Source organism: Oncorhynchus mykiss, chromosome 25, assembly GCF_057628025.1.
Source record: "Oncorhynchus mykiss isolate SJ-2025 chromosome 25, ASM5762802v1, whole genome shotgun sequence".
NCBI classification, from domain to species: Eukaryota; Metazoa; Chordata; class Actinopteri; order Salmoniformes; family Salmonidae; genus Oncorhynchus; species Oncorhynchus mykiss.
The window spans coordinates 22,189,131-22,214,234 of record NC_143046.1 but is presented as its reverse complement, the minus strand read 5'-3'; the positions used below and the strand labels follow the sequence as shown (position 1 = coordinate 22,214,234).

The 25,104-nt window shown below is 42.6% G+C and overlaps 2 protein-coding genes, 1 long non-coding RNA gene and 2 other non-coding genes across 10 annotated transcripts in view; 1 reads left to right on the top strand and 4 right to left on the bottom strand.

Annotated features, from left to right (window-relative positions):
• The window catches only part of LOC149971565 (fibroblast growth factor receptor-like 1), a 61,681-nt gene extending 54,110 nt beyond the window's left edge, over positions 1–7,571 (bottom strand). The window contains exons 1-2 of the mRNA XM_090219401.1: positions 7,244–7,571; positions 6,988–7,087 (exon numbers count right to left, since the gene is read on the bottom strand). Of these exons, the coding sequence (XP_090075527.1) occupies positions 6,988–7,060 (73 nt within the window). The 5' untranslated portion in view covers positions 7,061–7,087; positions 7,244–7,571. The remainder of the gene's footprint in view (positions 1–6,987; positions 7,088–7,243) is intronic.
• A 306-nt stretch (positions 7,572–7,877) lies between these two features.
• LOC110504773 (uncharacterized) lies at positions 7,878–12,622 on the bottom strand. Of its 6 annotated transcripts, none has more exons than XR_016491571.1 (13): positions 12,433–12,622; positions 11,604–11,635; positions 11,386–11,429; positions 11,141–11,180; positions 10,921–10,967; positions 10,592–10,680; positions 10,354–10,391; positions 10,121–10,185; positions 9,860–9,901; positions 9,455–9,501; positions 9,089–9,112; positions 8,828–8,911; positions 7,878–8,449 (listed from the first exon to the last, which is right to left on the bottom strand). It is a non-coding gene; the product is annotated as an uncharacterized LOC110504773 (transcript). The 6 variants fall into 6 exon arrangements; XR_016491573.1 differs by having other exon boundaries at positions 10,921–11,059; positions 12,433–12,554; XR_016491575.1 differs by lacking the exon at positions 11,141–11,180 and having other exon boundaries at positions 10,921–11,140; positions 12,433–12,554.
• Positions 11,704–11,904, bottom strand: LOC118946089 (small nucleolar RNA SNORA74). Its single transcript, XR_005041275.1, has one exon. It is a non-coding gene; the product is annotated as a small nucleolar RNA SNORA74 (small nucleolar RNA).
• Positions 12,623–13,438: 816 nt separating the features above from the next.
• On the bottom strand, positions 13,439–23,904 carry LOC110504772 (stress-70 protein, mitochondrial). Its single transcript, XM_021583587.3, has 17 exons — positions 22,998–23,904; positions 21,352–21,410; positions 21,146–21,233; positions 20,702–20,883; positions 20,458–20,582; positions 20,253–20,326; positions 17,750–17,856; positions 17,470–17,632; positions 17,263–17,355; positions 16,711–16,920; positions 16,403–16,630; positions 16,187–16,291; positions 15,963–16,080; positions 15,488–15,582; positions 15,257–15,349; positions 14,942–15,082; positions 13,439–14,744 (listed from the first exon to the last, which is right to left on the bottom strand). Exons 1-17 carry the CDS (start codon positions 23,076–23,078, stop codon positions 14,655–14,657), a joined length of 2,052 nt encoding a protein of 683 aa, XP_021439262.1. The 5' UTR covers positions 23,079–23,904; the 3' UTR covers positions 13,439–14,654.
• LOC149971564 (uncharacterized) lies at positions 16,205–18,988 on the top strand. Its single transcript, XR_016491570.1, has 2 exons — positions 16,205–16,330; positions 18,567–18,988. It is a non-coding gene; the product is annotated as an uncharacterized LOC149971564 (long non-coding RNA).
• Positions 23,905–25,104: the final 1,200 nt, after the last annotated feature.

Below are 25,104 nucleotides of genomic sequence, written 5' to 3'. Positions count from 1 at the left end.
GGTTCTGCTGGTCATTTTGTCACTTCATGTCCAGTAAAAGCCAGAGCTCATCAGTAAGCGGAGGGCTACTGGTGAGCGCTACTACTCCTGTCTCTCCTTCAAGATCCTGCACTACCTTGTCGGTCCATCTACGCTGGACCGGTTCGTCAGCTTCCTGCAGTGCCTTAATAGACTCTGGGGCGGAGGGCTGTTTTATGGACGAGACCTGGGCTCGGGAACATGACATTCCTCTCAGACAGTTAAGGGAGTCCACGGCCTTGTTCGCCCTGGATGGTAGTCCTCTCCCCAGGATTCAGCGTGAGACGCTACCTTTAACCCTCACTGTTTCTGGTAATCATAGCGAAACCATTTATTTTTTAATTTTTCGTTCACCTTTTACACCTGTTGTTTTGGGCCATCCCTGGCTAGTTTGTCATAATCCTTCCATTAATTGGTCTAGTAATTCTATCCTCTCCTGGAACGTCTCTTGTCATGTGAAATGTTTAATGTCTGCTATCCCTCCTGTTTCCTCTGTCTCTTCTTCACAGGAGGAACCTGGTGATTTGACAGGGGTGCCGGAGGAATATCACGATCTGCGCACGGTGTTCAGTCGGTCCAGGGCCACCTCTCTTCCTCCACACCGGTCGTATGATTGTAGTATTGATCTCCTTCCGGGAACCACTCCCCCCCGGGGTAGACTATACTCTCTGTCGGCTCCCGAACGTAAGGCTCTCGAAGATTATTTGTCTGTAGCTCTTGCCGCCGGTACCATAGTCCCCTCCTCCTCTCCCGCCGGAGCGGGGTTTTTTTTTGTTAAGAAGAAGGACGGGTCCCTGCGCCCCTGCATAGATTATCGAGGGCTGAATGACATAACAGTGAAGAATCGTTATCCGCTTCCTCTTATGTCTTCAGCCTTCGAGATCCTGCAGGGAGCCAGGTTTTTCACTAAGTTGGACCTTCGTAACGCTTACCATCTCGTGCGCATCAGGGAGGGGGACGAGTGGAAGACGGCGTTTAACACTCCGTTAGGGCACTTTGAATACCGGGTTCTTCCTTTTGGCCTCGCTAACGCTCCAGCTGTCTTTCAGGCATTAGTCAATGATGTCCTGAGAGACATGCTGAACATCTTTGTTTTCGTTTACCTTGACGATATCCTGATTTTTTCACCGTCACTCCAGATTCATGTTCAGCACGTTCGACGTGTCCTCCAGCGCCTTTTAGAGAATTGTCTTTTTGTGAAGGCTGAGAAGTGCTCTTTTCATGCCTCCTCCGTCACATTTCTCGGTTCTGTTATTTCCGCTGAAGGCATTAAGATGGATCCCGCTAAGGTCCAAGCTGTCATTGATTGGCCCGTCCCTAGGTCACGCGTCGAGCTGCAGCGCTTTCTCGGCTTCGCGAACTTCTATCGTCGTTTCATCCGTAATTTCGGTCAGGTGGCAGCCCCTCTCACAGCCCTTACTTCTGTCAAGACGTGCTTTAAGTGGTCCGTTTCCGCCCAGGGAGCTTTTGATCTCCTCAAGAATCGTTTTACATCCGCACCTATCCTTGTTACACCTGACGTCACTAGACAGTTCGTTGTCGAGGTTGACGCGTCAGAGGTGGGCGTGGGAGCCATTCTTTCTCAGCGCTCCCTCTCTGACGACAAGGTCCACCCTTGCGCGTATTTTTCTCATCGCCTGTCGCCGTCGGAACGTAACTATGATGTGGGAAACCGCGAACTGCTCGCCATCCGCTTAGCCCTAGGCGAATGGTGACAGTGGTTGGAGGGGGCGACCGTTCCTTTTGTCGTTTGGGCTGACCATAGGAACCTTGAGTACATCCGTTCTGCCAAACGACTTAATGCGCGTCAGGCGCGCTGGGCGCTGTTTTTCGCTCGTTTCGAGTTCGTGATTTCTTATCGTCCGGGCTCTAAGAACACCAAGCCTGATGCTTTATCTCGTCTCTTCAGTTCTTCAGTAGCCTCCACTGACCCCGAGGGGATTCTCCCTGAGGGGCGTGTTGTCGGGTTGACTGTCTGGGGAATTGAGAGGCAGGTAAAGCAAGCACTCACTCAAACTCCGTCGCCGCGCGCTTGTCCCAGGAACCTTCTTTTCGTTCCCGTTCCTACTCGTCTGGCCGTTCTTCAGTGGGCTCACTCTGCCAAGTTAGCCGGCCACCCTGGCGTTCGGGGTACGCTTGCTTCCATTCGCCAGCGTTTTTGGTGGCCCACCCGGGAGCATGACACGCGTCGCTTCGTGGCTGCTTGTTCGGTCTGCGCGCAGACTAAGTCCGGTAACTCCCCTCCTGCCGGCCGTCTCAGGCCGCTTCCCATTCCCTCTCAACCGTGGTCTCACATCGCCTTAGATTTTGTCACCGGACTGCCTTCGTCAGCGGGGAAGACTGTTATTCTTACGGTTGTCGACAGGTTCTCTAAGGCGGCTCATTTTATTCCCCTTGCTAAGCTTCCTTCTGCTAAAGAGACGGCACAAATCATCATCGAGAATGTTTTCAGAATTCATGGCCTTCCGTCAGACGTCGTTTCGGACAGAGGTCCGCAATTCACGTCTCAATTTTGGAGGGAGTTTTGCCGTTTGATTGGGGCTTCCGTCAGTCTCTCTTCCGGCTTTCACCCCCAGTCTAACGGTCAAGCAGAACGGGCCAATCAGACTATTGGTCGCATCTTACGCAGTCTTTCTTTTCGCAACCCTGCGTCTTGGTCAGAACAGCTCCCCTGGGCAGAATACGCCCACAACTCGCTTCCTTCGTCTGCGACCGGGCTATCTCCTTTTCAGAGTAGCCTCGGGTACCAGCCTCCGCTGTTCTCATCTCAGTTCGCCGAGTCCAGCGTCCCCTCCGCTCAGGCTTTTGTCCAACGTTGCGAGCGCACCTGGAAGAGGGTCAGGTCTGCACTTTGCCGTTATAGGGCGCAGACTGTGAGGGCTGCTAATAAGCGTAGAACTAAGAGTCCTAGATATTGTCGCGGTCAGAGAGTTTGGCTCTCCACTCAGAACCTTCCCCTTAAGACCGCTTCTCGCAAGTTGACCCCGCGGTTCATTGGTCCGTTCCGTATTTCTCAGATCATTAATCCTGTCGCAGTTCGACTTCTTCTTCCGCGATATCTTCGTCGCGTCCACCCGGTCTTCCATGTCTCCTGTGTCAAGCCCGTTCTTCGCGCCCCCGCTCGTCTTCCCCCCCCCACCCCCCCCATCCTTGTCGAGGGCGCACCCATCTACAGGGTCCGTAGGATTTTGGACATGCGTCCTCGGGGCCGTGGTCATCAGTACCTAGTAGATTGGGAGGGGTACGGTCCTGAGGAGAGGAGTTGGGTTCCCTCTCGGGACGTGCTGGACCGTGCGCTGATCGATGATTTCCTCCGTTGCCGCCAGGTTTCCTCCTCGAGTGCGCCAGGAGGCGCTCGGTGAGTGGGGGGGTACTGTCATGTATTGTCATGTTGTGTCTTGTTTCTGTCCTTTCCCTTCACCCTGTCTCCCTCTGCTGGTCGTTATTAGGTTACCTTTTCTCCCCCTCTTTCCCCCAGCTGTTCCTTGTCTCCTCCTAACTACCTCGTCACCCCTTTTCCCACCTGTTCCCTTTTTCCCTCTGATTAGTCCTCTATATCTCTCTCTGTTTTTGTTTCTGTCTTTGTCGGATTCTTGTTTGTGTTATTCATGCCTGAACCAGACTATCGTCATGTTTGCTGCAACCTTGTCCTGTCCTGTCGGAATCTGCCGGTCCATCTGAGCCTACGTTTGTTTTGTTATTAAAGAAGCTCTGTTTACGTTAATTCGCTTTTGGGTCCTCATTCACGCACCGTAACAAAATCAGTCAATTGAAATAAATTCATTAGGCCCTAATCTATGGATTTCAGTTGACTGGGAATACAGATATGCATCAGTTGGTCAAAGATAGCTTACAGAAAATGGGCCTAACAATGGGCCTCAGGATCTCGTCACTGTATTTCTGTGCATTTAAATGGCCATTGATAAAATGCAATTGTGTTTGGTGTCTGTAGTATGCCTGTCCATACCATAATCCCACCTCCACCATGGGGCATACAATGTCGACATCAGCAAACCACTCACCCACACAAAGCCATACACTTGGTCTGTGGTTGTGAGGCCGGTTGTACGTACTGACAAATTCTCTAAAAAGACATTGGAGGAATGAACATTAAATTATCTGGCAACAGATCTGGTGGACATTCCTGCGGACGGCATGCCAATTGCACGCTCCCTCAAAACTGAAACATCTGTGGCATTGTGTTTGTGTGACATAACTGCACATTTTAGTGTGGCCTTTTATTGTCCCCAGCACAAGGTGCAATGATCATGTTGTTTAATCAGCTTCTTGATATGCCACACCTGTAAAGTGGCTAGATTATCTTGGCAAAGGAGAAATGCTCACTAACAGTGAATGAAACAACATTTTGAGAGAAATAAACATTTTGTGAGTATGGAATATTTCTGGGATCTTTTATTTTAGCTCATGAAACATGGGACCAATACTTTATATGTTGCGTTATATATATATATATATGCTGTGCTAACATCATTGCAAAAGGGTTTTCTAATGATCAATAGCCTTTTAAAATTATAAACTTGGATTAGCTAAAACAACGTGCCATTGAAACACAGAAGTGATGGTTGCTGATAATGGGCCTCTGTACGCCTATGTAGATATTACATAAAAAATCTGCCGTTTCCAGCTACAATAGTCATTTACAACATTAACAATGTCTACACTGTATTTCTGATCAATTTGATGTTATTTTAATGGACAATTTTTTACACATTTCCTTCAAAAACAAGGGCATTTCTAAGTGACTTTTGAACAGTAGTGTACATCTGCTGCAGAGGATAAGTTGATTAGAGTTAACTGCACCTTAGATTGCAGCCCAAATAAATGCTTCACAGAGTTCAAGTAACAGACACATCTCAACATAAACTATTCAGATGAGACTGTGTGAATCAGGTCTTCATGGTCGAATTGGTGCAAAGAAAACACTACTAAAGGACACCAATAATAAGAAGAATAGACTTGCTTGGGCCAAGAAACAATAGCAATGGACATTAGACCGGTGGAAATCTGTCCTTTGGTGATTTATGTGATTTATTTAGAATTCAAGGCACACTTAACCAGCATGACTTCCACAACATTCTGCATCGACACGCCATCCCATCTGGTTTGCGCTTAGTGGAACTATCATTTGTTTGTCAACAGGACATTGACCCAAAACACACCTGCAGGCTGTGTAAGAGCTATTTGACCAAGGAGAGCGATGGAGTGCTGCCTCAGATGACCTGGCCTCCACATTCACCCAACTTCAACCCAGTTGAGATGGTTTGGGATGAGTTGGACTGCAGAGTGAAGGAAAAGTAGCCAACAAGTGCTCAGCATATGTGGGAACTCCTTCAAGACTGTTGGAAAATCATTCCTCATGAAGCTGGTTGAGAGAATGCCAAGAGTGTGCAAAGCTGTCAAGGCAAAGGGTGGCTACTTTGAAGAATCTAAAATATATTTTGATTTGTTTAACACTTTTTTGGTCACTACATGATTCCATATGTGTTATTTCATAGTTCTGATGTCTTCACTACAATGTAGAAAAGAGTAAAAAATAAAGAAAAACCCTTGAATGAGTAGGTGTGTCCAAACTTTTGACTGGTACTGTATATATAAACAATAATCAACTAGTGTCTCTGCTTGGAAACACAGTATGATCTATGGTGCTAATTCTGCAGAGGCTCCTCAGAGGAGGAAGGGGAGGACCATCCTCCTCAGTGAATTTCATAAAAATTGTAAAACATTAAAAAAGTTGTACTTTTTAGAAAGAACTTTACTAAATATATTCACATCACCAAATCCTTTCTTAAAACACAGTTTTGCAATTAATGTATACAGAGGCCTCAACAGCATGATCTAGCTGGAGGACAGCTAGTTTTCATCCCCCGCTTGGTACATTGACTTCAATACAAAAACTAGGAAGCTCTTGGTTCTCACCCCCTTCCATACTTACACAGTAATTATGACAATTTCCAGAGGACGTGCTCCAACCTATCAGAGCTCTTGCAGCATGAACTGACATGTTGTCCACCCAATCAAAGGATCTGAGAATGAATCTAGTACTGAAAGCATAAGCTACAGCTAGCTAGCATTGCCGTGCATAAAATGTGGTGAGTGGTTGACTCAAAGAGAGAAAAACAATTAAACAGTTTTTACCAAATATTTTCTTCAAAAATGAAGGAGAAACAAGAGAAAGATTTATTTTTTTAAACTTTCAGTTTAATTTAGCTAGCTAGTTTAGCCTACTTGAAACAACTGGCTCAAACAGAGGGATGCTATGTTAGCTATATGGTTATGACAATCCAGCACAAGATTGGAACTCTTCTAAGTCAAGGTAAATGTTTGGTTTTATTCATTTATTTCCACTGGGGCCCACCGGTGTATTCGGCTATACTGCCGAATCTGTTGAAAAACGTTTCTTAAACGGAAGCAAACTGTTGGACTAATGACTACACCCTAGATCAGCTCGATGCAGGTAAGAGTGTGCAAGGTGGTCTGTCACCTCAACATTTTCTCTCAAACTGTGTGCAGCTACATTGTAAACTTTCATTCATAGGCTAGGTTGCAACAACCTCGTGATGGGTATAGGGAAAATTTGAGTATCACGTAGTAGCCTAAACCGATCGATGTTACATTGAACTGGGTGAATGGAATATGAATGACAGTCATCCAATATGCTGTGATAGAAATTAGGCCATGCTCATTAAAAAAAAGAAAAGAATCCTCTGTCATCTTAAACAGCACTGTTCGCCACTGGGTGCCGTATATAAAGTGTAAAATATGATATATTATCTGTCAAAAATGTGCAGTATCACATCCACATTATTCATCTTTTCAAATGGATATATATTTTCATATGTATTTGTACATCAATGAGGACAGAAAGCTGATAATTCTTTCCATATTTCGTTTAGGTTATTTGTGACATTGAATACACTGCACAAAGGTAATAAGAAGTTGATCCCTTACCTCTAGCCTCACTTGATGACAGCAGAATAAATATCACTGTACACACAGCCAGGCATCCATCCTTAGAGAACATTTTCAGCAACTGCGGTTTAATTCGGTTCTGGAAGAAAATGGGCAAAATATAGAATTCAATGACAAACGTACGTAAGAACCCTGATTGGGTTAACCCAATTACGTCGAAATTACATCTCCACATTGACATAATTTAATGTACAGACCATTTCAGTGAAGAGAGCACATTAGTGGGCACACTCACATGTTGGGTCTCCTCTGCCAGCCAGATGCTTTCCACTGAACTGATGTAAACAATTGGTTCACTGTCAAGTCAGAAGTAATAATCCAATCTATTGTACAATCAGTTTTATCGGTATGGTTATCCTCCACGCTTGAAATTATTTATCAATGACTACCTGCCCAAGTAGTACCTCAAAAAGGGTTAAACGCCACTCCTCTCAAAAAGCAAAAGTTCAGTTTTGAGGCGCACTGCTCTTCACTCCTGGTGTGCCCTTCTGAATCCCTTTCGCCATGAGGAACATACACGAGTTTTTCCAGGAACAGCTGTGGCATACCATTGGCCAATCCTGGACCGGCTCGAGCGCTGCTCCTCACCGGCGCCCCCATCGGGTTGGTTCATAACATTCATGCAGTAAATTACTTTGCACAATGTCATCTTCCCTCAAAACCGTTAAGATTGTTGTAAACCATTCACTGCCATTTTCAAATCAACCGTCCAATTAGACATCCAGCAAAGTATTATCGGCACTCAAAGGCCCGGGTTGCCAAACATTCTCCCAAAATATGACCTTTAAACACTTACACCATTCTGCAGCGCCACCAACGAATTTATTGTACATGGGTTCATTTGGGGTAACCACAATTTGAGTCAAGTCTGTTGTGCCATTGTCTTTAATAAACAAAGTTAAACCAACAGTTATGGATTTATGACATGACTCATTTAAGGATAATTTTATTTTGCACCATTTGAAAATCAATTTCATGCAGTTGGGCCCACAATTGAGGTAATACAATCATATCATTGTGGTACATTTGTTCAGAAACACTGACATGTCAGGATTATGCAATGCTCGACTCCTCAGGATAGAACAGTTGGGGTCATATGAACTAGTGCAGGTCAGCTATTTGTTCACCCACAATTAGTAATAAACCCTGACTGGGGATTTATATTCAACTGCACCCGACCAAAATACCAAATAATCACAGCCTGTCTGATTTGCTCAAGAATTAGGAGGCATGATTGTGTTTTATTAATCATTCAACCCAGTCATAAAATATTTCATCACCCTGAATATGCCAACTCCACAGATGTAACCACAGGGATTGCCCATTGATCCACACATCACTGAACCCTGCCAGTGGCGGTCAAGCCAAGTGGCCTGGCGTTGTCAATCACCTGCAGGATGCAGCAGTCTATACCCCCATTCAAATCCAGACAGGAACAAACCTGTGGAGGTACACACAAATCAGACACATTAGTATACATACAACATTACAAATGTCTCAGGTCTTCTAGTCAGATTGTAGATGGAGACAACTTCAAACTGTGCCAAAGTCCAGTGTTATTCTCCCCCAAGGAAAAGAGATCACCAAAGGAGACGTAGCCTGTGTCATGATTATGAGTACAAGCTTGGGTCCAAAACTAAATCACTCCAGATGTTCTAGGTACATTATCTTTAATCAAGCTGTCAATCCTGTCCAAGCAAGTCAATGCTGTTTTATTTTACCTTTAACTAGGCAAGTCAGTAAACAAATTCTTATTTTGAATGACTTCCTAGGAACAGTGGGTTAACTGCCTTGTTCAGGGGCAGAACGACAGATTTACCTTGTCAGCTCAGGGATTCGATCTGGCAACCTTTCGGTTACTAGTCCAACGCTTTAACCACTAGGCTACCTGCCACCCCTTTGTCTGTCGAAGATGAAGGAAAATATTAACAATATGTACACAGATTGTAGACGTGAGGTATTCAGGAAAGAAGTGTGCTCAGGGTTCCGAAGGTTCTTCACTAGACAATAAGTAGGTGATAAATGTCATCATCACTGCACAGTACATGTCTTTCAGCTACAGAACCTCACCCATCCTCACCTTAATCATAGCTGGCAAGTTGTCCTGAAATGCAAAGAAATCTAATTAGTTACAATAAATACTATGCACATAGTAACAGCCATTAGAAATTGTGCTCAGAGTTAATGAGTCTTCACCAACAGTAAGAAAGCTGGGTTAAAGCTATAAAGCTCTCATCACAGCGACAGATTAGTTTCAACATATTACAAGTAGAAGTGTCTCAGGTCTTCTAGTCAGATTGTTGTAGATGGAGACTACTTCAAACTGTGCCAAAGTCCTGGGTTATTCTCCCAAGGAAAAGAGATCACCAACGAGGAAGTAGCCTCTGCCATGATTATGAGTACAGCTTGGGTCCAAAAGACAATCCACATGTTATAGGTACATTACCTTTAAATCAAGCCATCAAGTCCCGTCAAAGCAACTCAATGCTTTGTCTGGAAGATGAAGGAAACGGATATGAACAATACAGATGAAAGTTGACTGACAGTCAGGAAAGAACTGTGCTCCGGGTTCTTCACAAGTGAGTAAAGTTATCAATGCAGTACATGAGTATGTTAAGCTACAATCATTCTAACCCATCCATAGCGTGAATGGAGCTGTGGCATCCCACTAAAGTGTAAGTCTACCTGAAGTAAAATAAAGTCCTTATATAATACTATGCAGACAAGCAAAGTATACATAAAAAGGTCATTGAAGAGTTGTGCTCAGGGTTCCAAAGGTTCTTCACTAGACATCAAGTAGGTGATAAATATCATCACAGCACATCTTTGAGTATAATTGATCCAGCCTCACCTTCAATGGCGTTGTAAAGTAATATTTCGTAGTCAGGTTTCTCTGAAACACCAAAACAATTGCGTTAGGAATGATCAGTCCTTACAGCACCAACACAATGTAGCGGCCATAACAGCCATTACAAACGTGCTCAGAATTGAAAAGTCGTCACCAGCAGTAAGAAAGCTGGGTTAAAGCTATAATGCTTGCATCACTGCACAGCATGTTTATGGAAGTACCGTTTGGGTTGGAGAATCACTTCAGATGTTTAGAGTGCATTACCTTGCATCGACTCCAAATAAGCCATCAAAACAGCCTAAGCATCTCCAGTCTCATCTACATTATTCCTGAGGAGGAAAGGAGAAAGCCTATGAGCAACATATACAAGAACAGACAGTAAGAGTCATTCAGGAAGTTGTGCTCAGGGTTCCGAAGGTTCTTCACTAGACATCAAGTAGGTGATACATGTCATCACTGCACAGTACATGTCTTAGTAAAATAATGCCCATCGTCACCTTGCATAGTTGAAGCATTCCGTAGTTGGCAAGTAGTCCTGAAATGCAAAGAAATTGAATTAGTTATAGTAAATACTGTACACAGTAACAGCCATTACAAAAATGTGCTCAGAGTTAACTAGTCTTCACCAACAGTAAGAAAGCTGGGTTAAAGCTATAAAGCTCTCATCAGCACACATTAAGTTATGACAGTACCATTTGGGTTCAGAAAGCAACATGTTCAAAGGTCATTCATCACCTTGCATCTGGTCTGGCCTGGAGTTTAGGGAGTCACCTGCAGGATGCATAAGTCTATATACCCCCATTCAAGTCCAGACAGGAACAATCCTGTTGAGGTACACAAACCAATCTCATTACACAGCAACACAACGTTTAGTTTCAACATATTACAAGTAAAAGTGTCTCAGGTCTTCTAGTCAGATTGTTGTAGATGGAGACTACTTCAAACTGTGCCAAAGTCCTGGGTTATTCTCCCAAGGAAAAGAGATCACTAACGAGGAAGTAGCCTCTGCCATGATTATGAGTACAGCTTGGGTCCAAAAGACAAACATGGTATAGGTACATTACCTTTAAATAAAGCCATCAAATCCTGTCAAAGCAATCCAATGCTTTGTCTGGAAGATGAAGGAAAACATTAATATATACACAGAATGTAGACGTGAGGTATTCAGGAACGAAGTGTGCTCAGGGTTCCGAAGGTTCTTCACTAGACAATAAGTAGGTGATAGATGTCATCATCACTGCACAGTACGCATGTCTTTTAGCTATAATTCTGATCCATCCTCACCTTCAAAGGAGTTGTAAAGTAATATTTCAGTTAGGCTTCCCTGAAACAAAATAATTTAGTTAGGAATGATCAAAGTCCTTACAGCACAAACACAATGTAGCAGCCATAACAGCCATTAATAACATGCTTAGAATTGAAAAGTCGTCACCGCCAGTAAGAAAGCTGGGTTAAAGCTATAATGCTTGCATCACTGCACATTAAAGTGATTGTTCATGAAGTTGCTACAACTACTGAGACGTCCTCACCTTCAAAACATTGTATAGAGTTCAAGAGACTTCAATTGATTTTCCTGAAATGCAAAAAAAGAATGCTTAAGACATTGCGCTATAAGCCATATAAATATGAGCAAGTAATATGTAGACAAACATTGAGAATTGTGCTGTGTCAAAGGTTCATCACCATACACAAGAATGTGTTAAATCACTGCACAGAACATACCCATTTACAATATTCTTATTCTCACCTTCAATAGTTGGAATTCATTCCCAGGATTTCCTGAAATAATAAATGAGTAGAATATAAATTCACTAGTAACTACAGATGTGGCTGTATTAAATAAAATATTTGTTAGCCCTTCTACTAGGGTTGCCCCAGTGTGGGTACAGCCCACTCAGTCAGAGGGGCACAGCTCCGCTACAGCTCAGCACCAACAGCCACTAAAACAGTGTCTGCTGGACCAAGCTACATTAGCTGAGCCTTTCTCTCCCAGCAGTGTAACACTAACTCAGGCATGGGGCTGGCCTGTACAGCTGACTACTACTGGGTCACGAACTAGCCAATCGTGATTTTGTAAGTCTAGAATGTTAGGATGTGGGAAACAGTTCCCTTGAAGGGGATCAAGTTATTCCCACTTGCAGCCCTTCCATATCTACTGACATGTGTAGGTAAAAAGTATCACTTCTGACAAAGTACTATGAAACAAATGGTAGCGAATGACTGTTTTAGCCAACTTGGCCGACATTTTGCGTGGCACCACGTGTCATCTCGGCCTTGCATGTGAAACTTGCCAATTATTTAGGTAATGTTAAGTTAGCCTTACCAACTTGCCTCTCAAACAGTCAATAGTAAAATGGCAGCCATTGAAACTAGTAACTACCTGAACAAGGTAATGTTAATCGTATATTTAAGTTAGCTAGCTAACTTAACGTTTAGCCAGCTTTTTTTTAAATTAACATTCCTACCTTGCCCCTGCAAGTTCCACACAATTGTGTTATTTAGCTAACGTTAGCTACAACGTTAACATTAATAACTGGATTTTCATTCAAACTGTCCTAAAAGCAGGAAAAGCTTACCAGACGACAAATAAACACGACTGTCCTTCATTGTCATGTTAGACAGAAAAGGGATTGAAATCTAGCCCCTTGCAAATTTATAGTCCTGTTGGCACCATAGACTACAGTTCCGCTGTGAATTGTGGGATAGGTCTATACTTCCAAGAAAGAAACGTTGGCGCTGTGACCTTATGCCGCGTTCAAAACTACTGGGCACTCAGGAATATCCGACTTCAATGTATTCATTGAAGGGAGGGGGGGGGGGGGGGGGGATCCGAATGGGAGAAATCGATTTGAACAGTCATCCAACTCGGGATCTCGGGCCTCCTAGAGCTCCGACTATCCGACCTGAAGATCACTGGCATCTATTTTTCCAAGTTCCCAGTTGTTTTGAACGCGGTAATGCCCGAGTTGGATGACCATTCAATTTTTTTCCGAGTTCCCAGATGTTTTGAACACACTGAATTCGGAGATTTACGAGTTCCCAGTTGTCTTGAACGCGGCAATAAACTGCCCGCTTTCCCGGCGAGTCGTAGTGGGAGGACCACACGCAGTTTACTACGATATTATTTTTTAAACGTAACCTTTATTTAACTAGGCAAATCAGTTAAGAGCTAATTCTTATTTACACCGGCCAAACCCGGACCAATTGTGCGCCGCTTTATGGGCTAACAAATAATCACGAACAAATAATCACGGTTGTGATATATCCTGGATATGATTGTTATATCAATATTCATAAATATTTGCGCATTAAAGCGTTTCCACCGACAATTCTCGCATAAGGAATTTTACCTCCACAAAAAGATGCCACATTATCGAGTGTATTTTGTCGACATTTGTAAAGTTCACCGAAAAATGTCGGTGGAAACATTTTTTATCCGACATTTTATTCGCATAAAAAGGGTGGTTGGAAACCTGGTTAATGTCTGTGACAAATACATTTGGCTTGACTCCACATCATCTGCCTCAGTCCCAGCAAAAGTACAATGAATGTATTGCCAATTTCTCATATCCAAAACCACTGTTGAAATGTTGACTTTTATTAGGAAAGTTAGCAACAGTAATTGAGAACCCAAATATCAAATCAATCTAAAATTTGACAATAAATCCACCTCATACCAAACTGGTTATTTTCTCCTTTTCACAGACTACTGCTGCCAACTATATCTGTCAGATAGGCAGCAGCTTAAACATCATACAATAGTTATGGCAAAACAAAATCTATTTGTATGCATGGTAGCTTCTAATCATTCTCTCAGCTTATACCCTTGACAAAAATCAAGAAGAATGAGTGCTCTTCTGTACTGAATGGAATAACAAATAAAGATTCATCTTTAACCACACACACACACGCTACTCATATCACTGTACATATGCCAACTGTTTTCATAGAGCAGATAAACAGAAACAGGATGGAGCTAGGGAAAAGCCAAGCTTCTTCTATTGCATTTCCACTGTTGTCTAGACCAGCAGAGCTACATGGAAAAATGAAACCCAAAATTGCGTCAGTCAGTCAGACTAACACAATTGCTATAAACAGTTCACTACTTCACAACAGATGCAAATAATTTTTCTTAAAATGGACAGGATATATAGTCTTTCACAATTAAATTATAAAGGGGTGGAGGAACATACACAGAGTATAGTTACATGCACACACTAATGAGATTATTCTGGATAATCAGATTAATATAATAGTTCATTTTAAACATTTACAAGCTTTGCAAGAAGAACGATTTCCCTAATAATCACGTTTACATGGACACATGAACTCAGGCGACCCCATGGCACTCTGAAAAATGCAGAAAAATCAGCAATCAAAATATTCTACCACCACATATATGATTCCAAATTCGGACATATAGTTTGTATGTGAAAACAAATTCTAAGACGCATACATTGTTGTTTCTGAACTCTCACTTCGCCGATTACAAAATGTTTACATGTCCTGGTGTTTTAATCAGCGTATGCTTACTTCAATTTTGACCGTACGCCGATTATGATAAGCAGAGTAAGGTGTTTACATGACTATTGCATCATCTGCCTACTGCCATAATCTGTTTAATATCAAATTATTACTGTGCATGTAAATGTACTCAATGACATATACCGTATACCTTTTACTGCAAAAACACAGCATGTGAGAATGACTAGAATACAATAGCTGCCACTCAGGACAACAGGTCTACAATCCCAAGCCCATCAGTCCATGTCTCCAGACAAACACAAGTGCAAAGGTTTCACTGCTGGCCTTCCTTCTTCTCTCCAGCTCCACCTTCTGACGATGACGATCCAGAGCCGCCGTTGCTACCTTCCCTCTCTGATGCCATCTGAGACCAAATGGAGAACAGCTGGTTAATAAATATAACAGCAATATATCAATTGACCCATTGTGAAAGAATGTTGGGCTCTTAATTGACAAGCTAAGCAACCAATCCAGGCTTCTTCCAGGCTGGCCACAATCCTTTACAAATGCAAGTGAACAAAAAAAAACTACTGGACAATGTTGGGGTGCTGAAATAATTACCTTCTTATAAGCCATTTCGAAGAGTTTGAGTGATGCCTGCTGAAGGGTGGTGGCAGCCTGTTTGATGTTTTCGCCAGTCTCTTCATCCTTCCGTGACAGCAAGTCTCTCACTTTGGCAATCTCTTCCTTCAGTTTGTTGCACTGAAAGATGGGGAACAAACTCAAATACTAGGACTACTGGAATTTCCTAATATTTGGGATTGTTTGGGATGTTTCAGAGGCATAGTTATGTACACTTTGCTGTTCAGTGTCCTTGGGTTTTTGTAAAAAGCTTTAAAAATCCTACGTATTATTATAATAAAATGTCCCACATACCTCATCAGCAGGGAGCTGATCCTTGAACTCCTCCATCTTGGATTCAGTGTCATGGACGATGCCCTCGGCCTGGTTAACAGCCTCAACACGGTCCTAGGCAAAAACAAACAGGACACCAAGGATTACTGTCAGCATTCAGTCACACCTTATTCAAAACACAGCCCAACTCCAGCTGGGGATATAACTGATAAAAGTTCAAACTGACAGCTGATAAGAGAATGTCAAACCTACCTTTCGCCTCCGGTCCTCCTCTGCGTACTTCTCTGCGTTCTTAACCATGTTTTCAATGTCGTCCTTGCTGAGGCCACCAGAGGACTGGATAACAACTGGAGAAGTGAAGGAGAAGCAGTGTAAAGTAAAAATACATTACTGAAATCCTACTTTTATTTATCCGTTATTTTACCAGGTAAGTTGACTGAGAACACGTTCTCATTTGCAGCCACGACCTGGGGAATAGTTACAGGGGAGAGGAAGGGGATGAATGAGCCAATTGTAAACTGGGAATTATTTGGTGACCGTGATGGTTTGAGGGCCAGATTGGGAATTTAGCCAGGACACCGGGGTTAACACCCCTACTCTTAAGATAAGTGCCATGGGATCTTTAATGACCTCAGAGAGTCAGGACACCCGTTTAACGTCCCATCCGAAAGACGGCACCCTATACAGAAAGCATGCATTTCAAGGGCAGGTTGTTTGATGATCTTACTCTGCTGTTCGCGGCCTGTGCCCTTGTCTTTGGCAGAGACGTGGACGATTCCATTGGCGTCAATGTCGAAGCAGACCTCGATCTGGGGTACTCCACGTGGGGCAGGGGGGATTCCAACCTGCATGAACGAAACATCAGTAAGACATTGTTTACATCAGATACACCAGAGAATTTAAAGATATCCCATTTAAATTGAGTTAGTATGAATCAGCTAGGACACTTACCAGAGTGAACTGTCCCAGGATCTTGTTGTCTGCTGCCATCTCCCTCTCCCCTTGGCACACCTTGATCTCCACCTGGGACTGACCATCAGCTGCTGTTGAGAACACCTGAACGAGGAGGAGGAATGCATCAGTACCACTGATGAGGTAAGACAATGAAGTATATACAATTAATTTAGCTTTCACCAGCCAGAACAAATTTGGATGTTTGTCCCGCACCTGGCCCTTCTTGGTGGGAATGGTTGTGTTCCTGTTGATGAGTTTGGTGAACACCCCTCCGAGGGTCTCGATACCGAGAGACAGTGGTGTGACATCCAGAAGGAGCACATCAGTAACATCTCCAGCCAGAACACCTCCCTGGATGGCAGCTCCAATGGCCACAGCCTCATCTGGGTTGACTGACTTGCTGGGAGCACGACCAAACAGGTCTTGGACTGTCTGCTGGACCTGAGAGGAGACCGTAGAATGGAGGGTCAGAGAGGGGCAAAGCATGATGAGGTGGGATAGAAACTGGGAGATCTGCTCACCTTGGGCATACGGGACATGCCACCGACCAGAAGCACCTCTCCGATGTCCCCCTTGGAGACCTCAGCGTCCTGCATGGCCTTCTGGCAGGGGGCCACTGTCCTGCGGATCAGGTCAGACACAATGCCCTCAAACTGGGAGCGGGTCATCTTCATGTTCAAGTGCTTGGGGCCAGAGGCATCCATGGTCAGGTAGGGCAGATTGATGTCGGTCTGTGGGAGAAAAAGTGTCCGTAAACATTTTTTTACATCAAGATTGAGAGGGAGGTAACATATACAGGTTTTACATATTGCATCATCCATACTTGAACTATCTTACATTTGGATGATGGACAGCCTAGCTCAGAGGAGTGATGCAGTGGAATGTGATGTTTGTTCTACTAGAGCTGCCCCCGTGTGAGGGTACAGCTAGGGGTTACAGATCTTACAACACAAACCATGAGGGTGAAGGGACTGTATAAAATACAAGCAAGTCATTTCTACTGACCAAGACCTTATTTATTTCATTGCCAAGCTAATGATAAGAATAAACGTCTGCTGTGGGATGAAACTCACCTGCAGGGATGATGACAGTTCACATTTGGCTTTCTCGGCTGCCTCCCTTACTCTCTGCAGAGCCATGCTGTCTTTGGTCAGGTCAACTCCAGACTGGAAGGAGAAACCAAAGGTTTGATAAAAATGGCTGGCTTGAATGTGGCAGATGTGCTTGGTCAGATAAAGGTATCACATAGTTCTTTATCCAGGATGCTTCCTCCTTCTCACCTCCCTCTTGAACTCCTTCACAATGTGGGTCAGTAGGTGCTGGTCAAAGTCCTCTCCACCCAAAAAGGTGTCTCCGTTTGTGGACTTCACCTCAAACACGCCCTTCTGGATCTCAAGGACAGAGATGTCAAAGGTGCCACCTCCCAGGTCATAGACGGCAATGCTGCAAGTCAGGGACAGGTGTGAAACATGAGCTAAAAGCATGGATAAAAATAAGGTCACGGTCATTGCTTAGGTGTCGTAGAAGCCTTCCAGCAGTTTGTAGGGTTGTTATACTTACATTCTGTCCTGAGTCTTGTCCAGACCGTAGGCCAGAGCAGCAGCAGTGGGCTCATTGATGACTCGCAGCACATTCAGCCCAGCAATCTGACCAGCATCCTTTGTGGCCTGTAAACAAAATTACCTACTCATTACACAGCGTTTTTCATTAGTGCCGGCTGTCGGCTATTCAGCCGGTTAGACTCATTTTCAGCCTGCTACATTTTCCACTTCATATTATTTAGGCTACTTTTAATTTAAAGTTTCAATTCGTTAGTCCGTCGGGCCCCCTCCCGCTAGAATGAACATATGCATCTTCTAGCGATCTATTGATAGGGCAGGGGCCTGTCAGTTACAAAGCGAACGATGGCAGGGAAGCACAGCAGAGAGGAAGAGGCGAAGCGAGAAGTTTCACTCTTGCCAAAATAAGCCAACTGCGTTTCTATGGGCTTATTTTGGACCTAAGCTTGTCGCCTACCTTCCTGCCTTTGGGACAACGGCTCCCATTGTTAGGGCGGAGACATGAGCATATTGTCATTACATACAGATGTGGTTGCATTCTGGTCCAAATATGATGGTCCTTTGGTCTGATGAGTCCAAATGTGAGGTCGTTGGTTCCAACCACCGTGTCTTTCTGCAACGCAGAGTAGGTGAACGGATGATCTCTGCATGTGTGGCTCCCAGCATGAAGCATGGATGAGGTGGTGTGATGGTGCTTTCATGGTGATTTATTTAGAATTCAAGGCACACTTAACCAACATGGCTACCACAGCATTCTGCAGCAATACACCATGCTATCTGGTTTGTGCTTAGTGGGACTATCATTTGTTTTTCAACAGGACAATGACCCAACACACTTAAGGCTGTGTAAGGGCTATTTGACCAAGGAGAGTGATGGAGTGCTGCATCAGTTGACCTGGCCTCCACAATCACCCAACCTCAACCCAGTTGAGATGGTTTGGGATGAGTTGGACTGCAGAGTGAAGGAAAAGCAGCCAAGAAGTGCTCAGCATATGTGGGAACTCATTCAAGACTGTTGGAAAAGTATTCCTCATGAAACTGCTTGAGACATTATAAGCAAAGCAAAGCTGTCATCAAGGCAAAGGGTGGCAACTTTGAAGAATCTCAAATATATTTGGATTTATTTAACACTTTTTTGGTTACTACACGATTTCATGTGTGTTGTTTCATAGTTTTGACATCTTCACTATTATTCTACCATGTAGAAAATCGTACAAATAAAGTAAAACCCTTGAATGAGTAGGTGTGTCAACTTTTGACTGGGTCTGTATATAGTGTTTAATATGTATTTTATATTGTATTATACATGGCACATTTAGAAAAGAGACCTAGGTCTCAATAGGTCTTTCCTGTCAAAATAGGTTAAATTAAAAAATAAGACATTTTAGTAATTGAAATTGTAAAGTCATGTCTTTCTACACAATATCACAAGAAATGTTTCTAATCTGGGAGTTAAAGATCTTTTTCAGAGCTGATCCGATTGGTCAAAAGTAGAGGCTGACTAATTATGATTTTTCAACACAGATACCGATTATTGGAGGACCGAAAAAAGCCGATACCGATTAATCGGCCAATTTTTATATATATTTGTAATAATGACAATTACAACAATACTGAATGAACACTTATTTTAACTTAATATAATACATCAATAAAATCAATTTAGTCTCAAATAAATAATGAAACATGTTCAATTTGGTTTACATAATGCAAAAACAGTGTTGGAGAAGAAAGTAAAAGTGCAATATGTGCCATGTAAAAAAGCTAACGTTTAAGTTCCTTTCTCAGAACATGAGAACATATGAAAGCTGGTGGTTCCTTTTAACTTGAGTCTTCAATATTCCCAGTTAAGAAGTTTTAGGTTGTAGGAATTCTAAGACTATTTCTCTCTATACCATTTGTATTTCATATACCTTTGACTATTGGATGTTCTTATAGGCACTATAGTATTGCCAGCCTAATCTCGGGAGCTTGAAGTCATAAACAGCGCTGTGCTTGAAGCATTACGAAAAGCTGCTGGCAAACGGAGGAAAGTGCGGTTTGAATGAATGCTTACGAGCCTGCTGCTGTCTACAACCGCTCAGTCAGACTGCTCTATCAAATCAGACTTAATTATAATAAACAAACAAATACAAGCCTTAGGTCATTAATATGGTCAAATCCGGTCCAGTCTCCTCGTGGATTGCAATATAATCGGCGTCCAAAAATGCAGATTACCTATTTAAGAAAACTTGAAATCGGCCTAATATCATCCATTCCAATTAATCGGTTGACCTCTTTAAAAAAAGAAGCCCAATTTGTAAAGAAAAAATCTGAATTGGGCTGCCTGTGTAAATGCAGCCAGACACAAATACACTGATCAAAGTTGAGAGGCTTGATAGAGCACCATTCTGTGAGTCAATGGCAAAGGCATAGCTAGTGACAAAGTGACTTTCGGTCACCAGTGTTTGCCAGTAATGAATGATTCAGCAGACAAAGTTGAAGAAATAAAGTAAGGCTGATACCTGTCTCTGGGAGTCATTGAAGTAGGCTGGCACAGTGACCACTGCATTCTTCACATTATGACCCATGTAGTTCTCTAAAACCAGGACAATGTTACAATGAGTGCATGCTTTTTTTTAGCACACAGACAGGGGTAGTTGGTAACAGAGAATTGGCATGCTAGTTCCCCCTACGGGGGCAATGAACACTAATTGATAGGTAGATTACCTGCTGTCTCCTTCATCTTCATCAGCACGAAGGCACCAGCCTGGCTGGGGGAGTAGAGCTTTCCATGGGCCTCGACCCAGGCATCACCATTGGAAGCACGGACAATCTTGTAGGGCACGTTCTTCCTATGAAGCCACAAAGAGAAACCGGTCATGAATTTATCTACACCTCAAAATCATTTCCAACTAATGATGCCTTACAATGGCTAGTAAGGTATATAAGAGATATATAGTAAAACACTCACAGGTCCTTCTGAACCTCTGCATCGTCGTAACGACGACCAATGAGACGCTTGGTGGCATAGAGGGTGTTGTTAGGGTTGGTGACTGCCTGTCTTTTGGCTGGCATGCCAACAAGTCTCTCGCCATCAGCTGTGAAGGCGACCACTGAAGGTGTTGTCCTTGCTCCCTCTGCATTCTCCAGTACCTGTCACAACAAACTAGTCAGTAACAGTCTAGAAAAACAACTATCAAAAGATGATTTCAAAGACGTTCTCTTCATCACACAGGTCAAACATTCGTAATTAAATCCCTGATGAAATGATAACCTGTGCTTCTACATCTGCATTGCTTGCTCTTTAGGGTTTTAGGTTGGGTTTCTATATTAGCACTCCGTATAAGGGCTTTATAAATAAATGTGATAACATGCCAGAGGGTGACAACACTGCCATCTCAAAACATAAACTGACCTTTGCTTGTTTGCCCTCCATAACCGCCACACAGGAGTTTGTTGTACCCAGATCAATCCCAATCACTGATCCTTTGATTGCCTCTGATCTGGAAAACAACGTAAATCAAGGTAAGCACAAATGGTCAGAGATGTTCTTGGATGCTATATTGATATTAATTAGTTTACTTGGGAAAAGAGTTAGAAACTTCAGGAAAGAATACTCACGAATAGTCACATCTGGCCACAGACCTGAGAGCATCTTGCTGAAATCCATTCCAGCAAGCCTATGGGGAAAATATTGGTTAGCTACCATATCATGACTACTTTTTAGTGAAATCTGTCCTTAACCCTTTTCAACCAATAAATGAAAACAAACTGGTATATTTTTTAAATTAACACAGGGCATGGATGCACAATAATCCTAATGTGGTATAAAACATTGTCTATGAATGTACTTGTATTTATTAAGGAATCCCATTAGCCGCTGCCGTGTCTTCCTGGGGTCCAGCAACATGAAGGCAGTTAAGAATGAAATAGCTACATAGCTTGTCTAAAATGATGTTTGGTTATGACATTTGAACATCATGCCCTGGGACACCACAGTGATGGTCACAGGTGTTATTTTCACGATTAATGACGCCCCCCTTTATAACAAGACCTGCACATTTCATTAACTTATCTTACACAAAATAACAAACCGCTTAAGGGTTTGAAACCACTTGCAATTCAATCACTTCAAGCGGGTAACGTTAACTAGCTAGCCATTACTTGTTCATTAGCGACCATAGTGGGAGCTTACTAAGGGACATTACTTGGTATGTCTATTCAGAAGAACACCACATGATATAGATAAAGAAAACATCCTGGCTAACTCCGGCTTGGCAAAAAGTTAGCAAGCTGGCTACTGTAAGTTAGCTAGTTAACTAACAGTACAACTAGTCACGCCTTGCCAAGCTAACATTAACTGGCTAGCTCTTCTTCTTGATGGGAGGCTTCCATTATGATAGTCAGAGAATAAGCTAGCTAACAGTTAGTTTTCCGACATGACTATTGTTAAAACTTCTTCAGCATTGGTGGGTCCCCTGCGGGACGGTTGAGCTAACGGAGGCTAATGCGATTAGCATGTAGTTGTAAGTAACAAGAACATTTCCCAGGACTTTAGACATATCTGATATTGGCAGAAAAATTAATCTAACTGCACTGTCCAATTTACAGTAGCTATTACAGTGAAAGAATGCCATGCTATTGTTCGAGGAAAGTGCAGAAGTTTTGAAAATGAAAAGTTATTGATAAATAAATTAGGCACATTTGGACAGTCTTGATAAAACATTTTTAACAAAAATGCAATGATTTATTGGATCAGTCTTAAACGTTCTAAATTGCACCTGGGCTGGAATAATACATTATGGCCTTTCTCTTGCATTTCAAAGATGATGGTACAAAAAAAACATTTGGTTTGTTCTTTGTATTATCTTTTACCAGATATGCGTTAAATTATCCTACATTCCTTTCACATTTCCACAAACGTCAGTGTTTCCATTCAAATGGTACCAAGAATATGCATGTCCTTGCTACAGGCAGTTAGATTTGGGTATGGGTATGTCATTTTAGGCAAAAATTGAAAAAAAGGGGCCGATCCTTAAGAGGTTTAATTTAACTAGTATTTTTTCGGGATGGCAGCTTTATCCATCAGATGGTACTCAGCTAGTAGCAAACGATGTTAACTAGCTACTTTAGCTGCGACATTTAACGTTAGCTAACGTTGTTAGCTAGAACTAGCCATTACTACTTGAATTAGTTATCCTTCATGTCCAATTACACCTCTTGGAAACATTTAAACTAACATTATTTGTCAATTGTGGCTGATTTACCTTCTTTATCAAGGAGGACACACTTCTTGAGCAGTTTGGAGAGGGGAGAGACCTTGAAGCTGTTCTTGCAACACTCAACATTTTGACAATTCTGGCTTTAAAATGGAGCCCCAATGAAAACCCAAATTGTTGACTTTATATTGAATTTAAATTAACCCCGCTCTCTGTATATCTTATTTATCACGAAATATACAATTCCCAAGGTAAAACGAGGACTGTCTTTCTCCTGTCAGACCCGGTATGGTAGCACGACAGCTCTTCATTCAGCAACGCAGTTGACTTGAAACTACGATCTCGAATTATCCAACACATGGGTCGCTCTATGCATTGTGAAACTGACCCTTTTTAGTAGCCCAAAGATTGCCTGAGTCAAATGATTTCTTTTGAAACAAAAATACTTTCCCCATGTATTATATTTAATTATCACAGACGAGATACTCACAGAACACCAGGAATGTATGTTTAGTGTGCAGTATGATTATTTTATATGATACATTCTGCTAAAACATAATCATGATCAGACGCGGCCATCACACACCATGGGGTTTATGAAGGTCATTTTGAAAAAGGGGTGAACATTTTCACGAGAATTACATCAGTAATACCGGTGTCTGGTCTGATGAAACATCACCACATTTGGATAAAGTAACTACGTTTTTAACGTTAATGAAAGTGCATGACCATATCAAGGGATCAGCCGACATTTTGTATTTCTGCATATTATTAATCTGTTTGACTCTATTGGACTTTACTTTACACTCTCATGTTTGTCACGCTTTACAACACAGCTCATCAACATGCATTAATGAAGAGCTGGCTATTATTTACCCCCTCTCTGATGTGGGCACAACTGGCAACAAAAAACCCAACGGACACCAGAGATGTTAAACCCTTACAAGAAAGCGTCGTTGAACATTTTTCAGTAGTTCAACTTTTACACCACAAGATGGTGCACACGTCATGCGGTGTTCTTCTTCATGTTTGTATTGGCGAATCGCACCCATTTGACAGGTGCATACACTGCCACCTACTGCATTGGTCAAATCAAATTTTATTGGTCACGTTCACAAATTTAGCAGACGTTATTGTGGGTGTAGCGAAATGCTTGTGTTCCTTGCTCCAACAGTGAAGTAGTATCTAACAGTTCACAACAATACACACTAATCTGAAAGTAAAATAATGTAATTTAAAAATATATAAATATTAGGTTGAGCAATGTCGGAGTGGCATAGAAAACAGTATATACACATGAAATGAGTAAAGCATTATGTAAACATTATTTAAACATTTATGTAAGTTTGAAGTTCTTGCACTTTGTGATATGAAAAGGGGCAAAAGGACAGGGAAAATGGAAGAAAAAATTGCCACACCAACCCTTTACCTATTAAAACCCCACTACCCCATTCCACTACTTGGCCCTGTCTGGTCCTATACCAGACTGGCAGCCTGGGAAGACGGGACACTAGAGTTTAACACACCTTCTAACTCTTCACTCTTCTGCAGTAAAGTCTCACCTAAGTTCTTCTCTGCAGCTGCCATCACATCTAATTTTCTGTGATTTACGTTCTATTTCTGCGGTACAGTTGATAACCATGGCTATGAACGCTGAGAAGCCAACCTTACAAAAGCACTGTAGCACTCTTAGGATCCCTCCTCCTCTACAACTCTCTTCACTGCCTCAGCATATGACACCTTCTGTACAACTCTGAACCTTTCTCTCACTGGACACTTCTGATCCCCAGTATCATTGGGGTGGCTAGAGTGTTAGACTAGTGGTTAGAGTGTTGGACTAGTAACCAAAAGGTTGCAAGATTAAATCCCTGAGATGACAAGGTACACATCTGTTGTTCTGCCCCTGAACAAGGCAGTTAACCCACTGTTCCTAGGCTGTCATTGAAAATAAGAATTTGTTCTTATTGCCTAGTAAAATAAAAACATGGGTACCCCTACAGTTCCATGCCCTCCTGCACACTTCTCACATCTAGGAATCTCCCTCCTACACACTGTTTTAACATGACCATAAGCTTGGCACCTTTAAAACACCTCAATGGGTTCGGGACAAAAGCTCTCACGGGATAATTGGCATATCATAACTTGACTTTGTCGG

Excerpts from the sequence above, each read along its gene's own strand:
- LOC110504772 (XM_021583587.3), bottom strand. The coding sequence starts at position 23,078 with ATGTTGAGTGTTGCAAGAACAGCTTCAAGGTCTCTCCCCTCTCCAAAC. Across the intron at positions 21,234-21,351 it reads GTGGCCAGATGTGACTATTC|ATCAGAGGCAATCAAAGGAT; the intron begins GTGAGTATTCTT and ends GTTGTTTTCCAG. Across the intron at positions 20,583-20,701 it reads GCAGAGGTTCAGAAGGACCT|GAAGAACGTGCCCTACAAGA; the intron begins GTGAGTGTTTTA and ends GTGGCTTCATAG.